This window comes from Blennius ocellaris (assembly GCF_963422515.1).
Source record: "Blennius ocellaris genome assembly, chromosome: 19".
In the NCBI taxonomy this organism is placed as follows: Eukaryota; Metazoa; Chordata; class Actinopteri; order Blenniiformes; family Blenniidae; genus Blennius; species Blennius ocellaris.
The window spans coordinates 9504735-9527504 of NC_137668.1; the positions used below are offsets into that span (position 1 = coordinate 9504735).

General features: G+C 45.6%; 1 protein-coding gene across 1 annotated transcript in view; it reads left to right on the forward strand.

Annotated features, from left to right (window-relative positions):
- The window catches only part of dnah5l (dynein, axonemal, heavy chain 5 like), a gene marked incomplete at both ends in the record, with an annotated part of 46038 nt that overhangs the window by 14755 nt on the left and 8513 nt on the right, over positions 1 to 22770 (forward strand). The window contains 47 exons of the mRNA XM_080515247.1: positions 79 to 190; positions 295 to 423; positions 820 to 1019; positions 1171 to 1324; positions 1401 to 1511; positions 1717 to 1872; positions 2045 to 2173; positions 2342 to 2557; positions 2645 to 2791; positions 3283 to 3455; positions 3531 to 3601; positions 3679 to 3786; positions 3945 to 4132; positions 4417 to 4611; positions 4702 to 4836; positions 5028 to 5085; positions 5276 to 5407; positions 5615 to 5832; positions 6244 to 6378; positions 7104 to 7280; positions 7922 to 8011; positions 8533 to 8664; positions 8792 to 8893; positions 8975 to 9142; positions 9420 to 9626; positions 10221 to 10313; positions 10494 to 10730; positions 11551 to 11616; positions 12173 to 12313; positions 12512 to 12643; positions 12760 to 12870; positions 14032 to 14186; positions 14935 to 15056; positions 15163 to 15392; positions 15469 to 15627; positions 15722 to 15878; positions 16853 to 16998; positions 17260 to 17394; positions 17692 to 17793; positions 18312 to 18425; positions 20246 to 20413; positions 20674 to 20778; positions 21433 to 21546; positions 21645 to 21821; positions 21903 to 22097; positions 22194 to 22349; positions 22442 to 22624. Of these exons, the coding sequence (XP_080371373.1) occupies positions 79 to 190; positions 295 to 423; positions 820 to 1019; positions 1171 to 1324; positions 1401 to 1511; positions 1717 to 1872; positions 2045 to 2173; positions 2342 to 2557; positions 2645 to 2791; positions 3283 to 3455; positions 3531 to 3601; positions 3679 to 3786; positions 3945 to 4132; positions 4417 to 4611; positions 4702 to 4836; positions 5028 to 5085; positions 5276 to 5407; positions 5615 to 5832; positions 6244 to 6378; positions 7104 to 7280; positions 7922 to 8011; positions 8533 to 8664; positions 8792 to 8893; positions 8975 to 9142; positions 9420 to 9626; positions 10221 to 10313; positions 10494 to 10730; positions 11551 to 11616; positions 12173 to 12313; positions 12512 to 12643; positions 12760 to 12870; positions 14032 to 14186; positions 14935 to 15056; positions 15163 to 15392; positions 15469 to 15627; positions 15722 to 15878; positions 16853 to 16998; positions 17260 to 17394; positions 17692 to 17793; positions 18312 to 18425; positions 20246 to 20413; positions 20674 to 20778; positions 21433 to 21546; positions 21645 to 21821; positions 21903 to 22097; positions 22194 to 22349; positions 22442 to 22624 (6841 nt within the window). The remainder of the gene's footprint in view (positions 1 to 78; positions 191 to 294; positions 424 to 819; positions 1020 to 1170; positions 1325 to 1400; positions 1512 to 1716; positions 1873 to 2044; positions 2174 to 2341; positions 2558 to 2644; positions 2792 to 3282; positions 3456 to 3530; positions 3602 to 3678; positions 3787 to 3944; positions 4133 to 4416; positions 4612 to 4701; positions 4837 to 5027; positions 5086 to 5275; positions 5408 to 5614; positions 5833 to 6243; positions 6379 to 7103; positions 7281 to 7921; positions 8012 to 8532; positions 8665 to 8791; positions 8894 to 8974; positions 9143 to 9419; positions 9627 to 10220; positions 10314 to 10493; positions 10731 to 11550; positions 11617 to 12172; positions 12314 to 12511; positions 12644 to 12759; positions 12871 to 14031; positions 14187 to 14934; positions 15057 to 15162; positions 15393 to 15468; positions 15628 to 15721; positions 15879 to 16852; positions 16999 to 17259; positions 17395 to 17691; positions 17794 to 18311; positions 18426 to 20245; positions 20414 to 20673; positions 20779 to 21432; positions 21547 to 21644; positions 21822 to 21902; positions 22098 to 22193; positions 22350 to 22441; positions 22625 to 22770) is intronic.

Here is a 22770-nt window from a genome sequence, read left to right on the forward strand (position 1 = left end):
AAGCGTAAAACTACCGTCCCGATCTCATGTTGTTTAGACAGACATATTGTACCTTTCATTTCTGTTTCATGTCGTCAGGATCAGGAAGCTCCCAAAGGCACTGAAAGAGTGGCAGGCCTTCAGAGATCTGAAGAAGACCATTGATGACTTCACAGAAACCTGTCCTCTCCTTTACATGATGGCCAACAAGGTACCAAACACTGAACAGTTTAATGCATATTTGCACTGGTTTGAATGTGAATTTTTTGGTCATAGAAATACTCCACAATGCTTGTAACGTCCCGTCTCCCTCAGGCCATGTTGAACAGACACTGGACTCGTCTCAGTGACTTGACAGGTCACAGCTTTCAGGTGGAATCAGACAGTTTCTCCCTCAGAAACATCATGGAGGCTCCTCTGCTGCAGAACAAAGAAGACATCGAGGTACTCGTCTTGCAACATCTCTCATTGTGTGCATATACTAGACATATTAAGGCACGTTTCAGGTCATTATTTCTTTCTTTTCTAAATCCTTTCATTGAATTTGGGTGCAAAACTAGTCCCACGGCTTTGAGACAAGTTATAACAAATTGCGTTTCTCCCTCTAAGATGCTAGCTTTGACTTTTCCTTTTGTTTCTTCACACATGTATGAGATCATTGGTATACAGTATTTTGCAGTACAATCACTGCTACAAGTATGGTCACGTTTCTGGTGGGTTTCAAAACAATACCCCAGCACTCTTTTAGTTGTATTTTTCAATATTCGACTACAAAAGACATCAAAGAAACCTCTTTTGCCGCTCCATGTCTCAGAAGGAGCACTGGTTTGATTGCTTCAGGATGTCTGCATCAGTGCGGTGAAGGAGCGCGACATCGAGGCCAAGCTGAAGGACGTGGTGGGCGAGTGGAGCGGCCAGACGCTCAGCTTCGCCTCCTTCAGAAACCGAGGGGAGCTGCTGCTGAGAGGAGCCGAGACGGCTGAGAAGATCTCCGCCATGGAGGACAGCCTGATGGTGCTGACGTCACTGCTGAGCAACAGGTGAGGAGGAGAGGAAGGGAATGAATGAAAGGTGGAAGTAGGGCTTGAAAGGAAGGAAACAAAAGGCTACAAATAAAAAGGAGGAGGGATAATTGACAAAAATGAACAAAAAAAATGGAGAAAAGCTGTGTTGTTGGTCCTCGTCCTGCAGGTACAACGCTCCGTTCAAACCCTCCATCCAGCTGTGGGTGCAGAAGCTGTCCAACACCTCCGAGATCATCGAGAAGTGGCTGTCGGTGCAGAACCTGTGGATCTACCTGGAGGCCGTGTTCGTGGGCGGAGACATCGCCAAGCAGCTGCCGCAGGTCGACAAGCGCGGCCGACCGTCTGCGCTTCTCTTTTTCTTTCACACGTCATACAAACGCCACTTCTCTCCTGCAGGAGGCCAAACGCTTCCAGAACATCGACAAGTCGTGGCAGAAGATCATGCAGCGAGCGCACGACATTCCCAACGTGGTGCAGTGCTGCGTGGGAGACGAGACGCTCAGTCAGGTGCTGCGCAAAATACACTCGAAACAGCCGACGTAAAAAAAACATGAAACCAGACAAGTTTGGACTTTTGATCATTGTGGCACCAATTTAAAGGTCTTTTATTTCATAAAAATGTTTTTTTTAATCTTTTTCAAGCGTTCTTTCTTTGTATTAGCTGGCATGACTGTGGAATGGATGGATGTTTGTTCTGTTTGCGCTCCTGCAGCTGCTGCCTCACCTGCTGGAGCAGCTAGAGCTCTGCCAGAAGTCTCTTTCTGGCTACCTGGAGAAGAAACGTCTGGTGTTCCCTCGTTTCTTCTTCGTGTCCGACCCCGCGCTGCTGGAGGTCCTGGGCCAGGCCTCAGACTCGCACACCATACAGGTAACTGGACTGTGTGTGAGACCCCCATCAGCTCCACTCGCTCCTAGTACTGTGTTAAGGTTAACTGAAATTAATAAAATAAAGCATCTAAAAACAGTTCTTTGGTCCTGTTTTGCTGTCGTTTCCTGTTTGTGTTGCCTGATAAAATATTCAAACTGTCTTCGCCTGTCAGGCTCATCTTCTCAGCCTGTTTGACAACGTCAACCGAGTCGTTTTCAGTGACAAAGTCTACGACCAGATGATCAGTTTTCAATCGCAGGAAGGAGAAACTGTGGAGCTCAGCCAGCCCGTCATGGCACAGGTACACACAATGGCGACTTTTATCCTCACTAGGAGCTTCATTTCTAACAATAAAGTTTGAACTTTAATAAGATCAGATAAGATCAGTTGCCGAAGGTATTAGAGTAGCACGTAAGACAAACTGTCCCTCATTAGTTCTGAGCTGTTTGGACCTCGTCCTGTCTTTCAGGGGAACGTGGAGGGGTGGTTGGGTCAGCTGCTGGCTGGGGTGAGGCAGACCCTCCACTCCATCATCCGGCAGGCCTACTTGGCCATCAGTGACCCCGGCCTGAAGCTGTTGGAGTTCCAGTCGGCCTTCCCTGCTCAGGTCGGCCTACTGGGGATCCAGATGATCTGGACCAGAGATGCAGAGGAAGCCTTGGTCCTCAGCAAGTCTGACAAGAAGGTGCTGCTATTCTGAAAAAAAAAAACAACGTGTTGACGGATGGTGTTGAGGTCCTCCATTCACCGCTTCTGTTTCGGTGGCTGACAGATCATGCAGGCGACCAATCAGAAGTTCCTGGATCTCCTCAACGAGCTGATTGACATGACGACCAGAGAGCTGAGCCGGAACGAGAGGACCAAGTATGAGACACTCATCACCATCCATGTCCACCAGAGGGACATCTTTGACGACCTGGTGGGTGGACAGAAGGACCAGAGACGGCTATTATTATTATTATTTTTATTAATATTACATTTATCCTTTTACAGTATTATATCTTTAAAATAAGACTAAAATGATTATTGACTATTAAATGATTCAGTCTTTCCGTCTTCTGCCTGAAGATGATTCCTCTCTGCTCTCTACACTCCATCCACTTTGCTGCTCTACTGTGTCCATACTTCCTTTTACATTGAAGTCGTATCTCCACTGCATCCTGTCTGCACTGCACCTACATCATGTCTCCACCGTGACCTCACCACACTGTGTTTTTGTTTGGAAGAGCCACACAGAAGACCAGGATTGAACCTGCAGCATATTAATTGAATAAATTATCCCCAAAAATGTACTAAAAAAAAAACAAACACTATTTTTAACCCCGAGGCCATTTAACTTCAGCTTTCAGGATGCGTTATTTCAGAGACCACTGGAAAACATTGTTGTCTTTATCGCGTCATGGCTGTCAGGTGCGTCTCAACGTTCGATCGGCTTCCGACTTTGAGTGGCAGAAGCAGTCGAGGTTCTACTTCCTGGAGGATACAGACAGATGCGTCATCCGGATCACGGACGTGGAGTTCGTCTACTGCAACGAGTACCTGGGCTGCACTGACAGACTGGTCATCACGCCGCTGACAGACAGGTAACGCAGACGACTTGTCAGACGCGGTGCCTTCACTGCCCGGTGGGAGCTGAGGATGTTGACCATCTGTCCCAGGTGTTACATCACCCTGTCACAGGCTCTGGGGATGAGTATGGGCGGAGCCCCGGCCGGCCCTGCGGGAACAGGTAACACGTTTGGTGATGAGATTTAGGAGGCAGCTCGGTGAAAATAGGGTCATCTTGACTTCGAAGCGTGTTTGCAGGTAAAACGGAAACCACCAAAGACATGGGCCGCTGTCTCGGGAAGTATGTGGTCGTGTTCAATTGCTCGGACCAGATGGACTACAGAGGACTGGGACGCATTTATAAAGGTCGGTAATGCCGACGACTGCATTCCCGTCGCGTTATTCCTATGAGCCTTCACAGTGTTGCCGCATCCAGGTGTTTACACACACCGCTTTAAAGACCCTCGCTGTGTTTAGTTCACTGCACCGCAGCACCGTCACTCTGGACTGTGTGCTCTCTGCAGGTCTGGCTCAGTCGGGCGCCTGGGGCTGCTTTGACGAGTTTAACCGCATCGAGCTGCCGGTGCTCTCTGTCGCCGCCCAGCAGATTTACATCGTCCTGCAGTGTAAGAAGAACAAGAAGAAGCAGTTCATCTTCACCGACGGGGACGTGGTTGACATGGACCCCGAGTTTGGCATCTTCCTCACCATGGTACCTGAACTCTGACCCCGTGAAGCATCGGGAAGCCACTGCTGCTGCAATTCAAACGCCAATTAATACATGACTTTAAACACATTGAGACGAGAGTTCCAGAGCTGCACAAAAGGGTTTTAGAGAAAGATTTCTCTCAAAAGCCTCCAGTTTGACAGACCTTCAGCTGAATGAAACAATAAGCAGAATGTGGGAGTCGATTGAGGTTCTCCCCAGCTGAAGGTCTGGAGTGGATGTACAGTAGAAACCAGCAGGCCTCACCTCCAGTCTCCTCGCTCCTCCAGAACCCCGGGTACGCCGGGCGCCAGGAGCTGCCCGAGAACCTGAAGATTCAGTTCCGCACAGTGGCCATGATGGTGCCGGACCGGGCCATCATCATGAGGGTCAAACTGGCCAGCGCCGGTTTCCGTGACAACCAGGTCCTCAGCAGGAAGTTCTACACGCTATATAAACTGTGCGAGGAGCAGCTTTCCAAACAGGTGAGAGAACAACAACCAAATACTCTGTGTCAAAGTCTGGAATTCAGCTTGTTCTCAATAGTAATCCTCTCCGCTGTGTCTTCGCTTCAGGTCCATTATGATTTTGGTCTGAGGAACATTCTGTCCGTCTTGAGGACGCTGGGCGCTGTGAAGAGATCGAACCCGTCGGAACCAGAGAAGACGGTGGTGATGAGAGTCCTGAGGGACATGAACCTCTCAAAACTGGTGTGTTTGTTCATTCTCCCAACAGTTCTGTTGTTTGGAACAATATTTAATGACGTAATATGAAATTACAAGTTACTGTAATGCAACTACAAATCCTTTTGTATCATATTAGTACCTATTTTACGTGTGATGAACACAAATCTATTGAGTCATCACAGTGAGAAAAGTTTATTGTCTGTTTCTTTGTGCAGGTGGACGAGGATGAGCCGCTTTTCATGAGTCTGATCAACGATCTGTTTCCTGGCATTGGTATGTTTATCTCTCACAACAGTCTCATCTAAAAAACATGTTATTCAGAACCTTCTTCTAATCTTTTTGCACTATCAGAGGAGACAATGAAGCCCACATATTGAGTCCGACGTCTTTGGTTTACCAGGTCGAATCATTGGTTGGATTTATATGAATGATCTAAAGTCTGTTGTCTTGTCACTCTGTGCAGTTCTGGATAAAGCCGGGTATCCAGACTTGGAGGCGTCCATCTTCAGCCAGGCTCAGCAGGCCGGGCTCATCCCTCACCCGCCCTGGATCCTCAAACTGGTTCAACTATACGAGACGCAGAGAGTCCGACATGGTGAGATCGGTATAGACTGAGCAGGAACTGTTGTTGTCTTTAATCTACTGAGGAAAACAAAAACCTAGTGGGTAGCTTCACGCAGCAACCTCAAACTGCTTTCAGTCAGTTCTGTCTGTCGCCGTGTCAACAGATTGTCTCTTTTTTTCCTGTTAACTTCAGCTTCCGATGTCCGTTTGTCCTTTAAACTTCAAATTGCTCATGCAGGCATGATGACGCTGGGTCCCAGTGGCTCCGGGAAGACGGCCTGCATCAGCACGCTGATGAAGGCCATGACGGAGTGCGGGTCGCCCCACCGGGAGATGAGGATGAACCCCAAGGCCATCACCGCCGCGCAGATGTTTGGCACGCTGGACGTCACCACCAACGACTGGACGGACGGCGTGTTCTCCACACTGTGGAGGAAAACGCTCAAGGCCAAGAAGGTGCACAGACACGCAATTAGCATTCGCATTGCTTTATGATTGTTATTTCAAAAGAACCATTGAAACACGTTGTTTTCCCCTTTATATGTGAACTGTGTTGAGGCGATTCAGACTTTACAGGCTGTAGAATTATCTAAATTTTTTTACCATAAGTGAATTCTTCTGTCCTATTCCCAAGGTTATTTTAATGGTTTACGGGATCTGCAACCACTATGACTCAAAGACACATATTTTTCCCACATTTCACCAAATATCATTCTGTTGGAGTTAAAAAAATGTTTCAAATTAAGACAATATAACTTTGATGACCAAAACCGTAGCTCAGGCACTTTGAGCAGCTTTGCCCTAATCCTGCGGGACGGATTCCACTCTCAGGCAACATATTTTACTGAGTTTTTGTGTGTTTGTCAGGGGGAATTCATCTGGATCGTGCTGGACGGCCCAGTAGACGCCATCTGGATCGAGAACCTGAACTCCGTTTTAGACGACAATAAGACTCTGACACTGGCGAACGGAGACCGGATCCCCATGGCGCCGTGCTGCAAGGTAGCGACTTTCAACCAATCAGAACACAAAGCTAACCCCACCAGAGGTGGTATAACCGATTGAATTGAACGTGTGTGAGCGAATAAACATTTGAACATATCAGATTATCTATGAGGACACACTCAGCTCTTACGATGAAGCCCGTCGGACGCTTTCGGAGCAGTTTTGTGCTTCAAGACAACAAGCTGAGGAAGTTTGGTTCTTTCACTGAGACCCAGTTTTCATTCCCACTGGACCTCACTCTCACTCATCAGTTGCTTTCTGAAAAAAAGGCTTTTGATCAACATTCTGATTCAGGACGTCGGGATGTTTTTCCTTCAGATTAAGAAACACAACTAAATATATAAATATAGTAGCTTCTCAGTGAAGACAGAAGAATCTTAATCAATATAATGCAGGAGTTACTTTTTAGAGTAACTTTTTTTGGGGGGGGCTTTTGATTCCAAAACCTTTTATAGAAGTAATTTGTAACTCTCATCAGCTAACTAACAACTGTAATCACTTACTAATGTATAAGTCTATGCACATTGTATGAAAATAGGTGAATACTATCTAAAGATATTGTTTCTATGCATTCTCCATAGTTGAATGCATAGTTCAACTATGAACTATACATAGTTTTTTTTTTTTTTTTTTTAATGATAATAACCAGAAGACATTTGGATCCATGAAAAATAAGAGACACTGTAAATTGAAGTCCGGGATTCTTCATTCTGCCCCGTCAGGTTGTCTTTGAGCCCCACAACATCGACAACGCCTCCCCGGCCACAGTGTCCAGGAACGGGATGGTGTTCATGAGCTCCTCGGTGCTCAGCTGGAGCCCCGTCCTGCAGGCCTGGCTCCAGAAACTCCCCGAACGTCAGGCCCACGCCCTCACGCGCTGCTTCGACAGCTGCTACCAGGCAAGTTTGTGGCAAATCCCCGGTCTGAGTCCAGACTTGGCTGCCTTTCTTTGAGGAGTTTCCATGTTCTCCCACAGTCCGGAAATGTGTTTGTGCTTATCTACTCACTCCAACGGTCTGATTTACTAAGATCCTGTTAAAGCATTTTAAATTCCACGCTCACACAAGTGGATTGAGCTTTCATTTTGTGTGCATTATGCAGGTGGTTGACAATTAACAATAAAACTTGGAACACACACTCAATATTCAAAATTGACGTTGCATAGTAAGTGTGTGTTATTTTGCGTTTCTGTTAAATAGGAACTTCAGTGCCTTCTGTTAGTAGAACAGTTTCCACAGGCGTGTGCACAAACCTTCAGCAGATCAGGTCTTTCATGTAGGTGTGACTTCCTTTGTTCTGTAACCGAGTTGTGTTAATATTTAAAGCCAGAAATTCAGCCGCTAAATAGGCAGGTAACTGCTTTAGGATGTGGTGGAGACCAAAAACAGACCAAAACTAGTCATTACTGAAGATCTTTTAACTTTTTCAACACATTAAAAGTATGTTTACAGCTTGTTTCCTCTTTTTTCATAAAACAAACAACCAGACAGAATAAAGAGTTAATAATGTATGTAGTTTATTAAATGTGAATATTTTGCAGGATCTGCTGGACTTTGTCTCCACTGCTGTATCCCCGAAGATGCAGGTCCTGGAGTGTATGTACATCAGACAGACTATCGACCTACTGCAGGTAAGAGGCGCCAACAAAACACAGTAAATACTCGAGTAAACTGTTGTAAATACTTGAATTATCAATATTTATGTGAGTGTCTACAAAGTGGTGTCATCTTTAAGTAGTTTTTTTTTTCAACTCAGGGCCTGATCTCATGAAAGTTAGTGTGCACAAAGATAAAATACCGTAAAAATGACCCAAACTAACAGCTTGTATAAATATGAATCAGTTTGTGCAGGAAGATTAACGTAAAACTTCAACATAAACGAAGGCATTTTCTCAGCTGTCTCTCCATGACTTCTATTTGGAGATACGATATTTTCTGTGTCATAATTGTGTTTATTGTCTGCAATGCTCTGATATATTTATTAACTTCCTGATTAGACGTGTCCGTTTTCAAATCCACGTGTGGTCTAAAGCCTAACGTCATTGGAGTCATCAAGTTTGCGCGTGATGTGACAGATGTGAGAGTCGCACACAAACTGATCGTGGGATCCATTCTTGCACCCTGGACTAGATGTCGTCTCCGGTGTTTTCAGGGTTTGCTTCCGACGGAGGAGAAGCAGGGTTGTCATGGCGACGTGGGTCGACTGTTTGTGTTTGCCGTCATGTGGTCGCTGGGTGCTCTGCTGGAGCTGGACGACAGAGCGAAGATGGAGGCCTTCCTGAAGGTGAGCCGGCCACTACTGGTTCTCCTCTCTTTCCGTCAGTCTCTTGCAGTGGTGCTCACGCTACGGACTTGAAATAGTTTCTTGTCGTTCTTCTGCACTCTCCTTATGTTCCCACCGTTCTTCTCAGGCTCACAGCTCGTCTCTGGACCTGCCGCACACTCGGGACGATCAGACCATCTTTGAGTTCACCGTCAGTGAGCAGGGCGAGTGGGAGCACTGGTCCACAAAGGTCTGTAACCCCCCCGACTCCTCTCCCTCTCACAGATCTGTGACACCCAAATCACGATGTCCCCTCATCGTCCTGATCCAGGTCCCAGAGTACGTCTACCCCAACGACCAGATCCCGGACTACTCGTCCATCCTGGTCCCCAACGTGGACAACGTGAGGACGGACTTCCTGATGCAGACCATCGTGAAGCAGAGGAAGGCGGTGCTGCTGATCGGGGAGCAGGGAACCGCCAAGACCGTCATGATTAAAGTAAGGCCCACAACACGGGGTCAATAGAGGTGACGAGAGCTGTCGGAAGGTCATGTTAAGAAGCGTTTACTGTCAAAAGTTTAAAATAGTACGTTGAATAAATGAGTGGATTATTAATGATGATTGGCTAAGAAAGTGTGTGGGATAATGCATTTGTATGTGAGTTCAGCAAAGGAGAAACGGTTTTGTATGAATGCTGCTGCCCTCTAGTGTTTGGTGGTGTAACGGCAGGATTGTGCACTAGCATGATTGAAAATATGCGCGTGCGTTGCTGCAGGGATACACCGGCAAACTGGACCCGGAGCTTCACCTCAGCAAAACGGTGAACTTCTCCTCCGCCACGCTGCCCGGCATGTTCCAGAGGACTGTCGAGAGCTACATCGACAAACGAATGGGCGCCACCTACGGGCCGCCGGCCGGACGCAGGATGACCGTCTTCGTAGACGATATTAACATGCCTGTCATCAACGAATGGGGAGACCAGGTGAAATTTTATTTAATTTGGCAAAAAATGTTTAATTATTCTGACCTCATGTGTAATTTAACTCAAATTTAAGTCTCCTTGGGCAAAGCAATGTACGGTTCATTCAAAGAAAAACTATAAAATGGTAAAAATGAATAGTAGATGGTTGAGCTGGATGATATACTGCCACTAATAAGTAGGTCAGAACTGCAATAGGTCCATCATTGTGTGTATGAGTGTGTCTGAGAAAGCAAGAAAGGATTATATGTACATACTAGAATAACAATAATATTTAAAAATAATAAAGTGTCAGGAATCCAACAGGCAGGAACACTAAAAGAGAAAAACATCTTCTGTTATGAAATGTGAAAAATTGTAATACGAATTTAATTATGGCCAAAGGCCAGTTCGCAAAGACGGATGTTTTTTTTTTCCACCATTATGTTATTTTATCTATTACTTATTAGTTGAACTCCAGGAACCTTCAAGTATATTTAAGTCAAAATCAACTGATTTTTTTCCCTAAGATTTCCTCATATGATCCATATTTTGGTGCATTTCTTCCACCAGTCAGATGACGTGTGTCCTCTTGTCCCCGCCCCCTCCTCCACGCAGATAACCAATGAGATTGTGCGTCAGCTGATGGAGCAGGGAGGTTTCTACAGTTTGGATCGACCAGGAGAGTTCATCACTGTCGTGGACGTTCAGGTGATTTTATTTTTTATTCATTCGTCTCGTGTGTCAGGCCCTGTGGCCACAATCCATCCATCCATAATTTCATTATCAGTTAATTAATGGGTTTTTTCCAATAGTTGCTGTGAATAGCGGCTGGCTAGTTAATTACGTATCTATGAATTAATCCTGCTCTAATCGTGCCCCCATAACCAGCTGGTGGCGGCCATGATCCACCCCGGCGGCGGCCGGAACGACATCCCGCAGCGCCTGAAGAGGCAGTTCTCCATCTTCAACTGCACGCTGCCCTCCAACTCCTCCATCGATAAGATCTTCGGCACCGTGGCTCAGGGCTACTTCTGCCCGGAGAGAGGCTTCGCCCCCGAGGTGGTTCGCCTCGCCGCCGCCCTCGTCCCCACCACCAGGAGGGTGTGGCAGGCCGTGAAGGCCAAGGTGACGTCCAAATGAAGATCTCTGATTATTGATGTTGTTTGACTCGACTGCAAACTAAATAGAACTAACAAAACACAGTTTGTACTCACATTACAGTAACCGATCAGTATTTTCGGGTAGTTTTGATTCAGGTACTTAACTGCGAATCACACCACATCATCTGCTTTTGTGTTTTCTGTTTAATATTAATGGGTGTAATTTACAAATTGTCATAATAAATACTCTTATTACTGTGATCACATAATCCTCAGGAATCTTACTGGTACATTCCTATATGTACAATGTAATCTACTTTTAATGTAACGAGTGGAAACAACAAGTTATGAGTAATCATATTACTTTGAATTAAGTAGTGCTTAACAAAATAAACCTAAGACATTCATCCCTGTATTTAAGTTGTATTTTGGGATACCTGTACTTTTAGTATTCATTCAAGTATAAAATTGAGGTCATATTTAAACTGTGTTTTTTTTCTTTGTAGTTTTTAGCGATAGCATCAGAGTACAATTTAAGCAATGTACCAGATGGACTCGAGTTAATATCTTCAGTTTTCCTTCAATCGATCAAATTTTAAAATCTAAGCTAAAAAAAAAAGTGTTGATTGTTTGATTACAGTTTGTATTTCCATCTTTTTAAAGTCGAGATTAGAGAGACGAGAGAAGCTCAGAATATTAAAGGAGCTTCGTCTAAACCTGCAGCGACCCTGCGAAGAAACTGGCGAAACATATCAAATCGTTTGAAGCCTGATTTCAACAGCAGAGACGATTAGAACCGGGAGCTGCCTTCAGTCCTGATTGTTTTCCTCCTTGTTCCTCCTCAGATGTTACCGTCACCTGCAAAGTTTCACTACATCTTCAACCTGAGGGACCTCAGCAGAATCTGGCAGGTAGAAAAAACCAAAACAAGTTTAAAGGACTATGTCAATTTATTTATTTTTTTTTTTTACCAGAATACTGTTTTCCACCTTATCAATTTGTGGCTGTAACAGTTATTAATATAGCTTATTGTCAATAAATGGAATTTATCCACGCCTGAAATCACAAAGCAGATAATAATAAACAATATATCTTAAAATTGTGGAGAAAATAAAGCTATATAGCGCTGTAAAAGTGAAGTCCATTTACCATTTATTTGATAAATAGTAACACCATGACTCCCTCAATCATACTTTACTTATTACTGGACACAGGCCGATGTTTGGACAGTTAAATGGGACTGAATGGTCCTCGATTACAGATACTAACCATTCATTGCTTTATAATAGAATAGAATAGAAATACTTCATTAATCCCAGAAATTTTTTGTAGCATTGATCCACACAGAAGGGACACATAGTAAATAGAATAGGTCCCATGAACAAACGGCTTGAGCACCACTTCTGTTAGTCACCGGGTGCGTTCGTTTTCCTCACAGCTGCTGGGTGGTTTGTCGTGCGTTTTCAGGGGATCCTGACGGTGAAGCGTGAGGCGTGTCAGAGCGCCGAGCTCCTCTCGGCTCTCTTCCATCACGAGTGCTGCAGAGTGATCGCCGACCGGTTCGTCGACAGCAGCGACAGACAAACGTTCAGCAGCATCATGGAGAAGGTGCTTCCCTGCCGACTGAATTTATCAGTGTTGGTGTAATAATGGGGGAAAAGGAAAACAACTGAAATGTCAAGAGAAAAACTTGTGTAGCAACGGTGTTATCAAATAACACTACGACATTTAGAAGTCAAAAAAAAATGTTTAGATATCGAAAGACCTGTATTGGCTTTTCATTGATGAGCCTTCCTCCTCACTCAGATCACAGTGGAGGATCATGGGAAAGTTCTGACTGAGCATGCTCAGTGGGACAGCTGCTTCGTGGACTTCCTGCGAGAAGCTCCAGAGGCGACGGGAGACGAGCCGGAGGACACGGAGCTGGAGGCTCCAAAGGTCACCGAGACAGAGCCAACGCCTCATTGACGTTGCTTCAATTTGAAAATACGACACTCGACAATCACGAGTCAGTATATCAACACTCGGATGAACAGCGCTGACTTGATTGACAGGTGTACGAGCCAATCCCGTCACTGGACGCTCTGGCGGAGCGACTGGCGGTGTTCCAGCAGCAGTACAACGAGGCCATGAGGGGCGGAGCCATGGATCTGGTCTTCTTCAAAGTAACGTCAACGCTCCTTCAATTCACCGTCAGAATCTCGTAGTACTAACGCAAAGAAAAGAAGACGAGCTAAAGTGACTCAAGGTGTTCTAGTGTGGTATTACGAAACAAGGCGAGCTGCTTGTGTTGATAACTCCAATAGATTTATTGGCAAAATCGTCTTGATTTAGTTGTTTTTGACAAAATATGATCACATGCTGAACATGGATGGAACCTTGGAATTTGACACCAGTCTCATTTCTCCTAAAAGCTGTTCCTGTGGCTGGAGCTAACTGCACGTTGAGAAATCTGCTGTTTGAACATTTATCTGTTCAAATATATTTTGCATCAATATTTAAAATTCTGATGATATTTAACCCCTTTATCGGATGAGTGACCATATCTGGGAACTTTACAAGGAGGAATTTCTTCCGCATTTCCCATAAACTACTTTTAACTTTTAAGAAAGTCCCAGAGTTTAAACTAATACACATTAAAAAAAACAAAAAAACAACTTAAAGTCTACTAAACTTTACAATTTTTATTGATTCATTCTTTGGGACTTGACATGAGCACATGATCATGATTCACAGTCCCAAACCTCATTATCTATATTCTAGCTGCTCTCTCGAAAGGCCCTCTTCAGTAAAAACATTTATATGTCCGACAGTCCAGCGTCAAGCACTTGTAATTTGACTCCAGCCTCAATTCTCTGCCCATGACACCATATAAAATAATAGGACTTTGGAAACTTTAAAACCTAAAAATCTAAGTTTATTTTACCTGTTTTCTATTCAGTATTCATAAATCTGGTTAGGCTTATTGAAATAAACAATGGAAAAGCACACTTGGTCCATTTCTACTTGTTTTATTGACCACTCTTAAACTATTTTAGTTATTTTTTTTAAATGGTATTTGTTTGTTACGATAAGAGTGTCACAGTTCAAAACCTTTAACGCCCACTTTCTTTTTTATTGGGCATTATGTAATTTGACACCAGCCACAATTTCTGTGTGTTGTAATATTTAAATCTCTGGATACCTTCCATCCATATAAACACATGGAAAGGCATAAAATTGGAATAAAAATTTGAATAAAATTAAAATTGTTTTCTAAAATAAAGTAGAAATCATTGATACGAGTCAATGTCTGTTCACTGCCGCGCCGTGTGCCCCTTTGACAGGACGCCATGACCCACCTGATGAGGATCTCGCGGATCCTGAGGACGCCGCAGGGGAACGCTCTGCTGGTCGGGGTCGGCGGGTCAGGAAAGCAGAGTCTCACCAGGCTGGCGTCGTTTATCGCCGGATACCAGACGTTCCAGATCACACTGACCAGGTCTGTACACACACACACGCACACACACACACACACACACACACACTCCTTCTATGTATACTGTGACTGTCTAATAAGTATTTATTACTGTACTATTAGTATCACTAATAAACACAAACATGAGTTCCAGAAATGTTGCTATTACCATGAAAACAAAGGTTTTAGTTGTATGAATCCATTCCTGCTAATTGTAATAAATCAGTGCGGTAAAAAAAAAAATCTTTTGATTTCAGTGAGTGGTGCTATTTGTTAGTGGTTGAGTTGCCTTTACAGCTACATAGTTCAATATGAAAGAGTTAACTGCCATGTTGCAAAATAATGTAATTTCCAGATCGAGCATGAAATCCGTCCAAAAAAGCTTAAACCTGAATTTGAAGGACAGCCTGGAAGTGGTTTAAGAATTAAAGAAAGCTAACTCAAAACCAGTGCAAGCCTCTCCTATGAGACAGTTTTCACAGACGACGGTTCTTAACTCGCCAGTCAGTTAAAAAATGTAAACCGAAATATAAACTTTTGGGGTCAGAAACCAAGTCCAGGGTTTGCATGAAACTAATTTAAAATCCAAAAGCCTGGGACGAGTGCCAATCTGTCTTGAAACTATGAAATGTGTCTAATATTAACACTGAATAAGGACCAAATAAGAGCAAAAAACTCAACGAAAATCGAGAGACAACTTGAAAACAGTAGAAGCCTGAAATTATTTAAACTCAGAAAATGTTGGTGTTTTTCCTTGTTCTCTGTTCTTCAGGTCGTACAGCAGCAGTAACCTGCTGGAGGATCTGAAGGCTTTGTATCGTATCGCCGGCCAGCAGGGAAAAGGAGTCACCTTCCTCTTCACGGACAACGACATCAAAGAAGAAGCTTTCCTCGGTAACATCAGCCTCTGTGAAGCCACGTTAAAAAAAAAAAAAAAGAAAAGAAAAACACCCGTCCAGTTCCTCGTTTCCTCCGTCTGAGCCGTCGTCTTGTCCTGCAGAGTACATGAACAACGTCCTGGCGAGCGGAGAAGTCTCCAACCTGTTCGCCCGTGACGAGCTGGACGACATCACTCAGGACCTGATCCCCGTCATGAAGCGCCAGCACCCCCGCCGGCCCCCGACCCCCGAGAACCTCTACGACTTCTTCCTGTCCAGAGTGCGGAGCAACCTCCACGTCGTCCTCTGCTTCTCGCCAGTCGGGGAGAAGTTTCGGACTCGAGCCCTGAAGGTGAGTCCGCAGACGCGACGCGACCGGAAAAATGTCAAACGACGAACCGTTGACCTTTGACCTTTGACCCGAGCAGTTCCCCGGTCTGATCTCGGGCTGCACCGTGGACTGGTTCCAACGTTGGCCTCGGGACGCCCTCACCGCAGTGTCCCACCACTTCCTGTCTCAGTACCAGGACCTCCGCTGCTCCGACGACGTCAAGCAGAGCGTGGTGGTTACCATGGGAACCTTCCAGGTAGCGCTAACACAGCGATGTGTGTGTGTGTGTGTGTGTGTGTGTGCGTGTGTTTCTCTCTCGACACTAAACACGTGACCGGTTTTCCCCTCAGGATCTGGTGGCGGAGAAGTGCGCCGAGTACTTCGAGCGTTTCCGCCGACAGACGTTCGTGACGCCCAAATCCTACCTGTCCTTCGTCGACGGCTACAAGATCATCTACAGCGAGAAGATCGCGCACGTGGGCACGCTGGCCGAGCGCATGAAGACAGGTCAGGCGTGAAGGAGCTCGAACCGACGGTGGAGTAAATGAGTCTTTACAGAGGAAGACGAGACACAGCAGAGGTTCTGGCGCCAGAAATGAAACACTTTCCATTGTCGCTGTGGCTCAAGTGGCCACGATCTGTCCATTTGTGTGTGTGTCGTTTTTAATGGTTAGGATGCACTAAACAAAATTAAAACATGTTATTTATATATATATATATATATATATATATATATATATATATATATATATATATATATATATATATATATATATATACATTTTTAAGTGACCAGTCAGAGTGGTCATTTCGCCTTTCATCTGACTTTTTCGACATTACAATTCTGCACCAAAGATCAGATTCAACCTTTAAGTGACCATAAACTGTAACTTCACATTTCTTCCAAACCAACAGTAACGTAGTCACATAATATAAGCACACAAATCACAAGCATTGGTGTTAAGTAAGTAAAAAAATTGTATTTGACTTTTTTTTTTTTACATAATTTTCCTATTTACTGCATATAGAATTGTAAGACAGTTATTCTCCGAAATAGGAAGGATGTGACGGTGGCTGGTGCTACTCTACTCGACTGAATAATGTTGAAACTTACTTCTGATGCTGTTGACGGAGTTCGTGAGGTTTAGTTTTCACCGTTCTGTTGGAGCTGTATCGTAAAGCTTTCTGTATTTCAAACCTGGTGTCAGAGGAAAGTGAAGCCCCTCACGTTAGAACCTCACCCCTCCTCGCTCCGGCTCCACGTCCACAAGAGGATCTGCTCCTCAAAAGGCCACTTATGCTCTGCCTTTGTTCCTGGTCGTTCTTGTTTTCATGATTCACTCATTGTTCTATCAGCTGTGACCTCACAACAATAGCAGTATTAAAACGCGTTGTCGTGGTTGGTATTCCTGAAGCACGTAGGGTCTGAAACCGGAGATGTTTGGCTGTCTTCACTGGAGGTTTTTTCACGGTTCGCTCAGGCCTGTGTAAGCTGATGGAGGCAGAGCAGTCGGTTTCGCAGCTGTCGGAGGAGCTGGTGGAGAAGGAGAAGGAGCTCGCCGTCGCCTCCCAGAAGGCGAACGAGGTCCTGCAGGAGGTCACGGCCAAAGCTCAGGCTGCAGAGAAGGTTGGACACACAGAAACAGTGAAGGACTGACACCCCCCCCCCCCCCCTTGCTCTTTTTTGTTTTTTTTCCAAATACACTTTGTATCTATTTCTCCATCTCTATCTTTTACTTTTTATGACCCACTAGGTAGATATGCTTGAATAGCTGAGGTTATGTTTCACCACTGGTTTTTTTTTAAATCTATTACAGACTAGTATTAGTTAGTGTTTCAAGCCTAAGAGCAGAAATGAAACAGTTTCAGTGGCGTCTCTCTGTTCCAGGTGAAGCAGCAGGTGCAGAAAGTGAAGGATAAAGCTCAGCTCATCGTGGATGAGATAGAAGCCGATAAAACGGTAGCCGAGTCCAAACTGGAAGCCGCGAAGCCGGCGCTGGAGGCAGCCGAGGCCGCTCTGCAGGTGAGGCACACGACTCCTCCATCTCCTCCGTCTCCTCCCAGGCTGCACTCTGCTGCCACCAGCAGGGGGCGTGTAGCGACTGAGAGTTGGGAAGCTGTGTGTTGAACTTCCTCAGACACAGATCCTGGGTTTTGTGGATGAACTAGTAAGTGTTCAAACAAAATTGTAAATGCAATATCAAGTCTCATTAAAAGAAGCTGCCAAAGGCTCGTACACGACTCCTTACTTCAAAATGGAAGCAATTCGTTGGCTGTGAACTCTGTGTTTGTCTTATCTTCGTCTTTTCTGTGCCTGCAGACCATTAAACCGGCCGACATCGCCACTGTGAGGAAGCTGCAGAAGCCGCCACACCTCATCATGAGGATCATGGACGCCGTGCTACTGCTCTTCCAGAGGAAGGTCAACAGTTTATATTGGACCTACTCATTGAAAGGATCAGTGCCTTTAAATTGAGCCTTGAAATATGACGTGTTTGATGCAGTTGAACACTTTTTGAGGCAAAGAAAAAGTCAATATGAAGATGAGATGAGATCCGACAGGATATTGTGACCGAGGATTAAATGGGATGAGATACAGTCATTTGAGATGAGTTAAGATAAGACGGTATGAGATGAGATGAGATGAGATGAAATAAAAGGAGCCCAAATGAAAATGGAATAGATTAGGATAGGATGACTTGAGATCAGATCAGATAAGAAACTGTCAAATGACATAAAATGAGATTAGAAAAGGTAAGATAGGATGATGTAAGGTGACCGGAGACGACAGAAGGTGATTGAAAGCAAATCTCACAAGGAACAGTGGTGACCTCATAGTCACTTCAGCACATCTCTAACTTAGAATATTCTTTCCTAAATGTGATGTTTGCGCTGGATTTCACTCACAGGTTTTTCTTTTGTCTTTCTTATTTCTCTCAGATCGACACGATGGCCGCCGACCCTGAACGACCTTGTCCGCGACCTTCGTGGGCCGAAGCCATGAAGCTGATGCAGAACTCGGCCTTCCTCAACATGCTGCTCAACTTCAGCAAGGTGACGAACACAAAACCATCTTCAGCGCTTTATGTGGACCGTTACCTCAACCCCCCCACTAGAGGGGGACAGCATGACGGCTCTAATGTGCATTTCTATTATTTATCTCTGACCTAAAGGCACTGGTGTATATTTAACTCTTCAGGTTGGTGATGTGTTTTAATTTAGAGTGGATTTTTTTTTTTTTTTTTGCTGAATTAGCTGTCATCTTCATATGGGATCCATTCATCATAACACACATACACGCAACTTTGAACGTCCAAAAGATGATCAGAAAAAGGGAGCTTCAAGAAGCTAACAGGAGCCTTACATATTTGCGATTCAGAACTTTGAGCTTCATGATGATTAAATTGTTGTGAATGAGCTGGGAAATGTGAAGAAGCGATTTAAATCACCAGGTCTGATGAAGCATTGCAATTTATTTATTTTTGATGACTGGACAATGTGCTCACAGTCGACGTCTCAAATGCAACCGTACAGAAACACACCTCTGTGTGTGTGTGTGTGTGTGTGTGTGTCTGTGTGTGTGTGTGTGTCTGTGTGTCTGTGTGTGTGGAGGGAAACTCCCTTCTCATCTTTTCCCTCTGCAGCCGTCACCTGCTCCCTCGCTGCTGTGTGCATATGTTTCATACCTGCTAAGCTGCGGATTAGAGGAGCTGGATCCGTTCGCCTGGAAAAAAACAAACAAAAAAACCCCTGAACTCTGAGAGCGTGTCAGCAGATCTGTGTGTGTGTGTCTGTGTGTGCGTGTGCATCCAGAGAGTCCGGCTTTTTAAATGTGGCGTCGATAAGATGTCTCATAAATATCTCAGCGTACATCACATCACTGTGCCTCTTGTTGACTCCGAAAATCAGAGCCAAAAGGTCTCGGCATGACAGATTAGAGCAGAGTCAGACCAGGACCTCACAGCTCATCTGAAGCCCCATCTTAGATCACAGCTTCAAAAACGACAGCAGCCAAAAGGACAAGTGTCCATATGAGCCAATGAAGTCTTAAGGGTTTCTGGGTTTCGTGTCTCTGTAAAGTTAAAGTTGGAGCTGCAAAAACCGCCCCGTGACTACAACACATCATCAGCGTATTTGGAGTCGCACTTGCAACAAAAACGGAGACATTTGACCGCGGCCAGTCCAGGTTCTCTGGCCCCGTCCCCTTCCGCCCTCAACCAATCGCTGTAAGACACATCTGGCATCATTCCAGGTGGTCCAGCGAGCCGCAGAGGACCCACGGATTGTCAGGTTGAATGTTGGAAATGTGACATACGTCTCTGTTCATCTTAGCCAGAAGATACTCTATAATCTGTATATTAGCTGAAGTTGCATTAGTGGGAGGGAGATGCTCTATAATTGGTCTGTAAAAACAGATTCATGAATTAACAGCTCTCAGAAATAGAGGTTGACCTTTATTCAACGCTAATGCTAATTAAAGCTGACGACGTGCTGATGCTGGTGGTGCTGACCACCAGAAATCTTTCATGTTGCAGTCACTCCAAATTCTGGATTTTCCAGGTTCTTCCTTGAGTAAAACGTAGGTTTAAGGAAATAGCAACAGCTGGCAAAGACAACGGCATTGGATTGGGTACTGAAGATATCACTGTGGGCAGAAGGAGGAGGACGGAGAGAAAGACGGCGATCCTCCAACTATTCCCCATCTGCAAGCATGACAAGACCCCGTAAACTGAGTTACTGCTTTCATTTTAGTATTCAAGGGGCCAAACATGTCGATGAAAAGTAAATGATTAGCAGAGGTCGTGAAGGTCAATATGTAATTCGACAATAGTGATTAAAACTTCTCGATGATCTGACGCATGTTTGGACCGCAGGACTCCATCACTGGGGAGGTGGTGGAGCTGCTCGCTCCGTACCTGGACATGGACGACTACAACATGGAGTCGGCGAAGAGGATCTGCGGTAACGTGGCGGGGCTCTGCTCCTGGACTCAGGCCATGGTCGACTTCTACGCCATCAATAAGGAGGTGCTGCCGCTGAAGGTACGCCGAGTTCAGTCATACGCCGGATGGCGAGCTGGGGGAAGGATTGTGGGTGCCGGAGCAAAAGTCAGGAAGACTGGGTGTGTGTGTGTGTGTGTGTGTGTGTGTGTGTGTGTGTGTGTGTGTGTGTGTGTGTGTGTGTGTGTGTGTGTGTGTGTGTGTGTGTGTGTGTGTGTGTGTGTGTGTGTGTGTGTGTGTGTGTGTGTGTGTGTGTGTGTGTGTGTGTGTGTGTGTGTGTGTGTGTGTGTGTGTGCCTGTAGGCGAACCTGGCTCTGCAGGAGGGCCGCCTGGTCGTCGCTCAGGATGAACTCGCCAAAGCTCAAGAGCAGCTGGACGCGAAGCAGCAGGAGCTGGATGCTGTGCAGGTAAACATACAGATTTTATAACGAGTCCATTTTTATCACGACTACTGGCCCCAGAATTCAAACTACAAACTCTTTGATACGAGGCAGCCAGTGTCCAGCCAAAAAGTATAAAAGTGACCTGTTTACCTGAAGTACAAAATGACACGAAGCTGCTTTTGGCTGTGATTTTCCATCGGAAGAAAACTAAACCAGAGCTTCACGGCTGTTCTCGAGGTATCAAAACATACAACTGGATGATAGAACCTGGCTCCTGTGCACGTTGGATTAACCAGAACATGCCAAGTGAATAGCTGTGAATAGTGTAGAGAGTTGCGAAGGATCAATGCAGACTCAAGAGATGTAAAGTTGCACTGAATAAATGCAGCAGCTCCTCAAATCATTAACCAAATCCCATGATTCACTTTGGGTCAGCTGAGTCAGGATTGGCTTTGAAACAGGAGAACAATAGGAAGCTTTTGCCCTGAAGAAAGAAAGAAGACTTACTTTATTAAAAAAAAAAAATCACTTTTCACTTGTGTTATCCCATAATTTGCTCTTGTGGCACAAAACATAAACATTCAATGTGTAAAAGAATGTAATTCAGCAGAAGAGGGTCGTTCTGCTGTATGAAAGCCTTCAGGTGCATCGTGTCAGGTTCACATATTGTGACATCAGGCGCTGTACGACGCCGCCATGAAAGAGAAGCAGGACCTGGAGGATGACGCCCAGGCCTGCCGCCGCAAGATGTCCAACGCCACGGCCCTGATCGATGGTCTTGGAGGAGAGAAGGTCCGATTGAATCTTTCCCTTTGTCGGTCAAATCTTTTTTTTTTTGGTTTGCGTGGAGTCGTCCGCAGTCTCTCCGACGGTCGGGGGTTTCTCTGCAGGTTCGTTGGACTGAAAGCAGCGCCGGCTTCCAGACTCAGATCAAACACCTGGTGGGAGACGTCCTCCTGTCCACGGGCTTCCTGTCCTACGCCGGGCCCTTCAACCAGGAGTACCGCAGCCTGCTGCTGCAGCTGTGGAAGAAAGAGATGGAGGAGAAACTCATCCCGTTCAGTCCCGTAAGGCGCCACGGCTCTTCGACTTTGGTTTATACTGTCTGACGAATCCACCGAGACCGAGCCGCCTCCCTCCGGCCGCAGGATCTGAACGTGATCGGCCTGCTGGTGGACAGCGCCACGGTGAGCGAGTGGAACCTGCAGGGTCTACCCAGCGACGACCTGTCCATCCAGAATGGCATCGTGGTGACGAAGGCCTCACGGTACCCGCTGCTCATCGACCCTCAGGGCCAGGGCAAGACCTGGATCCAGAACCGAGAGAGAGACCAGCAGCTCCAGGTGAGTTGCGAAACGTTCAGCGGCTTTTCGGACACTCAAACACACATGGACAGGTGGAGGGCAGTCCTGCATTCTGATCTTCTATTTGCCTCTCAGGTGACATCTTTAAATCATAAATATTTTCGGTCCCACCTGGAGGACAGTCTGTCTCTGGGGCGCCCCCTGCTGCTGGAGGACGTAGGCGAGGAGCTGGACCCCGTCCTGGACAACATCCTGGACAAAAACTACATCAAGTCTGGATCCACTTACAAGGTAAAAACCTAAAACTGTTCTTCTTCTCTTGACGTCAAACCAAAGAAACGTTGACACGATGCATGTTACATCACCTCCTCCTCCTCATTCAGGTTAAGGTTGGAGACAAAGAGGTGGATGTGATGAAGGGCTTCACCCTCTACATCACCACGAAGCTTGCGAACCCGGCGTACAGCCCCGAGGTCAGCGCCAGGACCGCCGTGGTGGACTTCACCGTCACGCAGCGAGGCCTGGAGGACCAGCTGCTGGGGCGAGTCATTCTGCTGGAGAAACAGGTCAGCAAGAGAGTCCATGAGTTGAAGTAATGAGGCGCTTTAATCACTAGTTTATTGTGAGTCTTCTGTGGGATCAGCAGGATCGAGGGAGACTGCGGCTCATGCAGTGGTTTTCACAGACTAACAATTGAAACTAGAGAATCTGC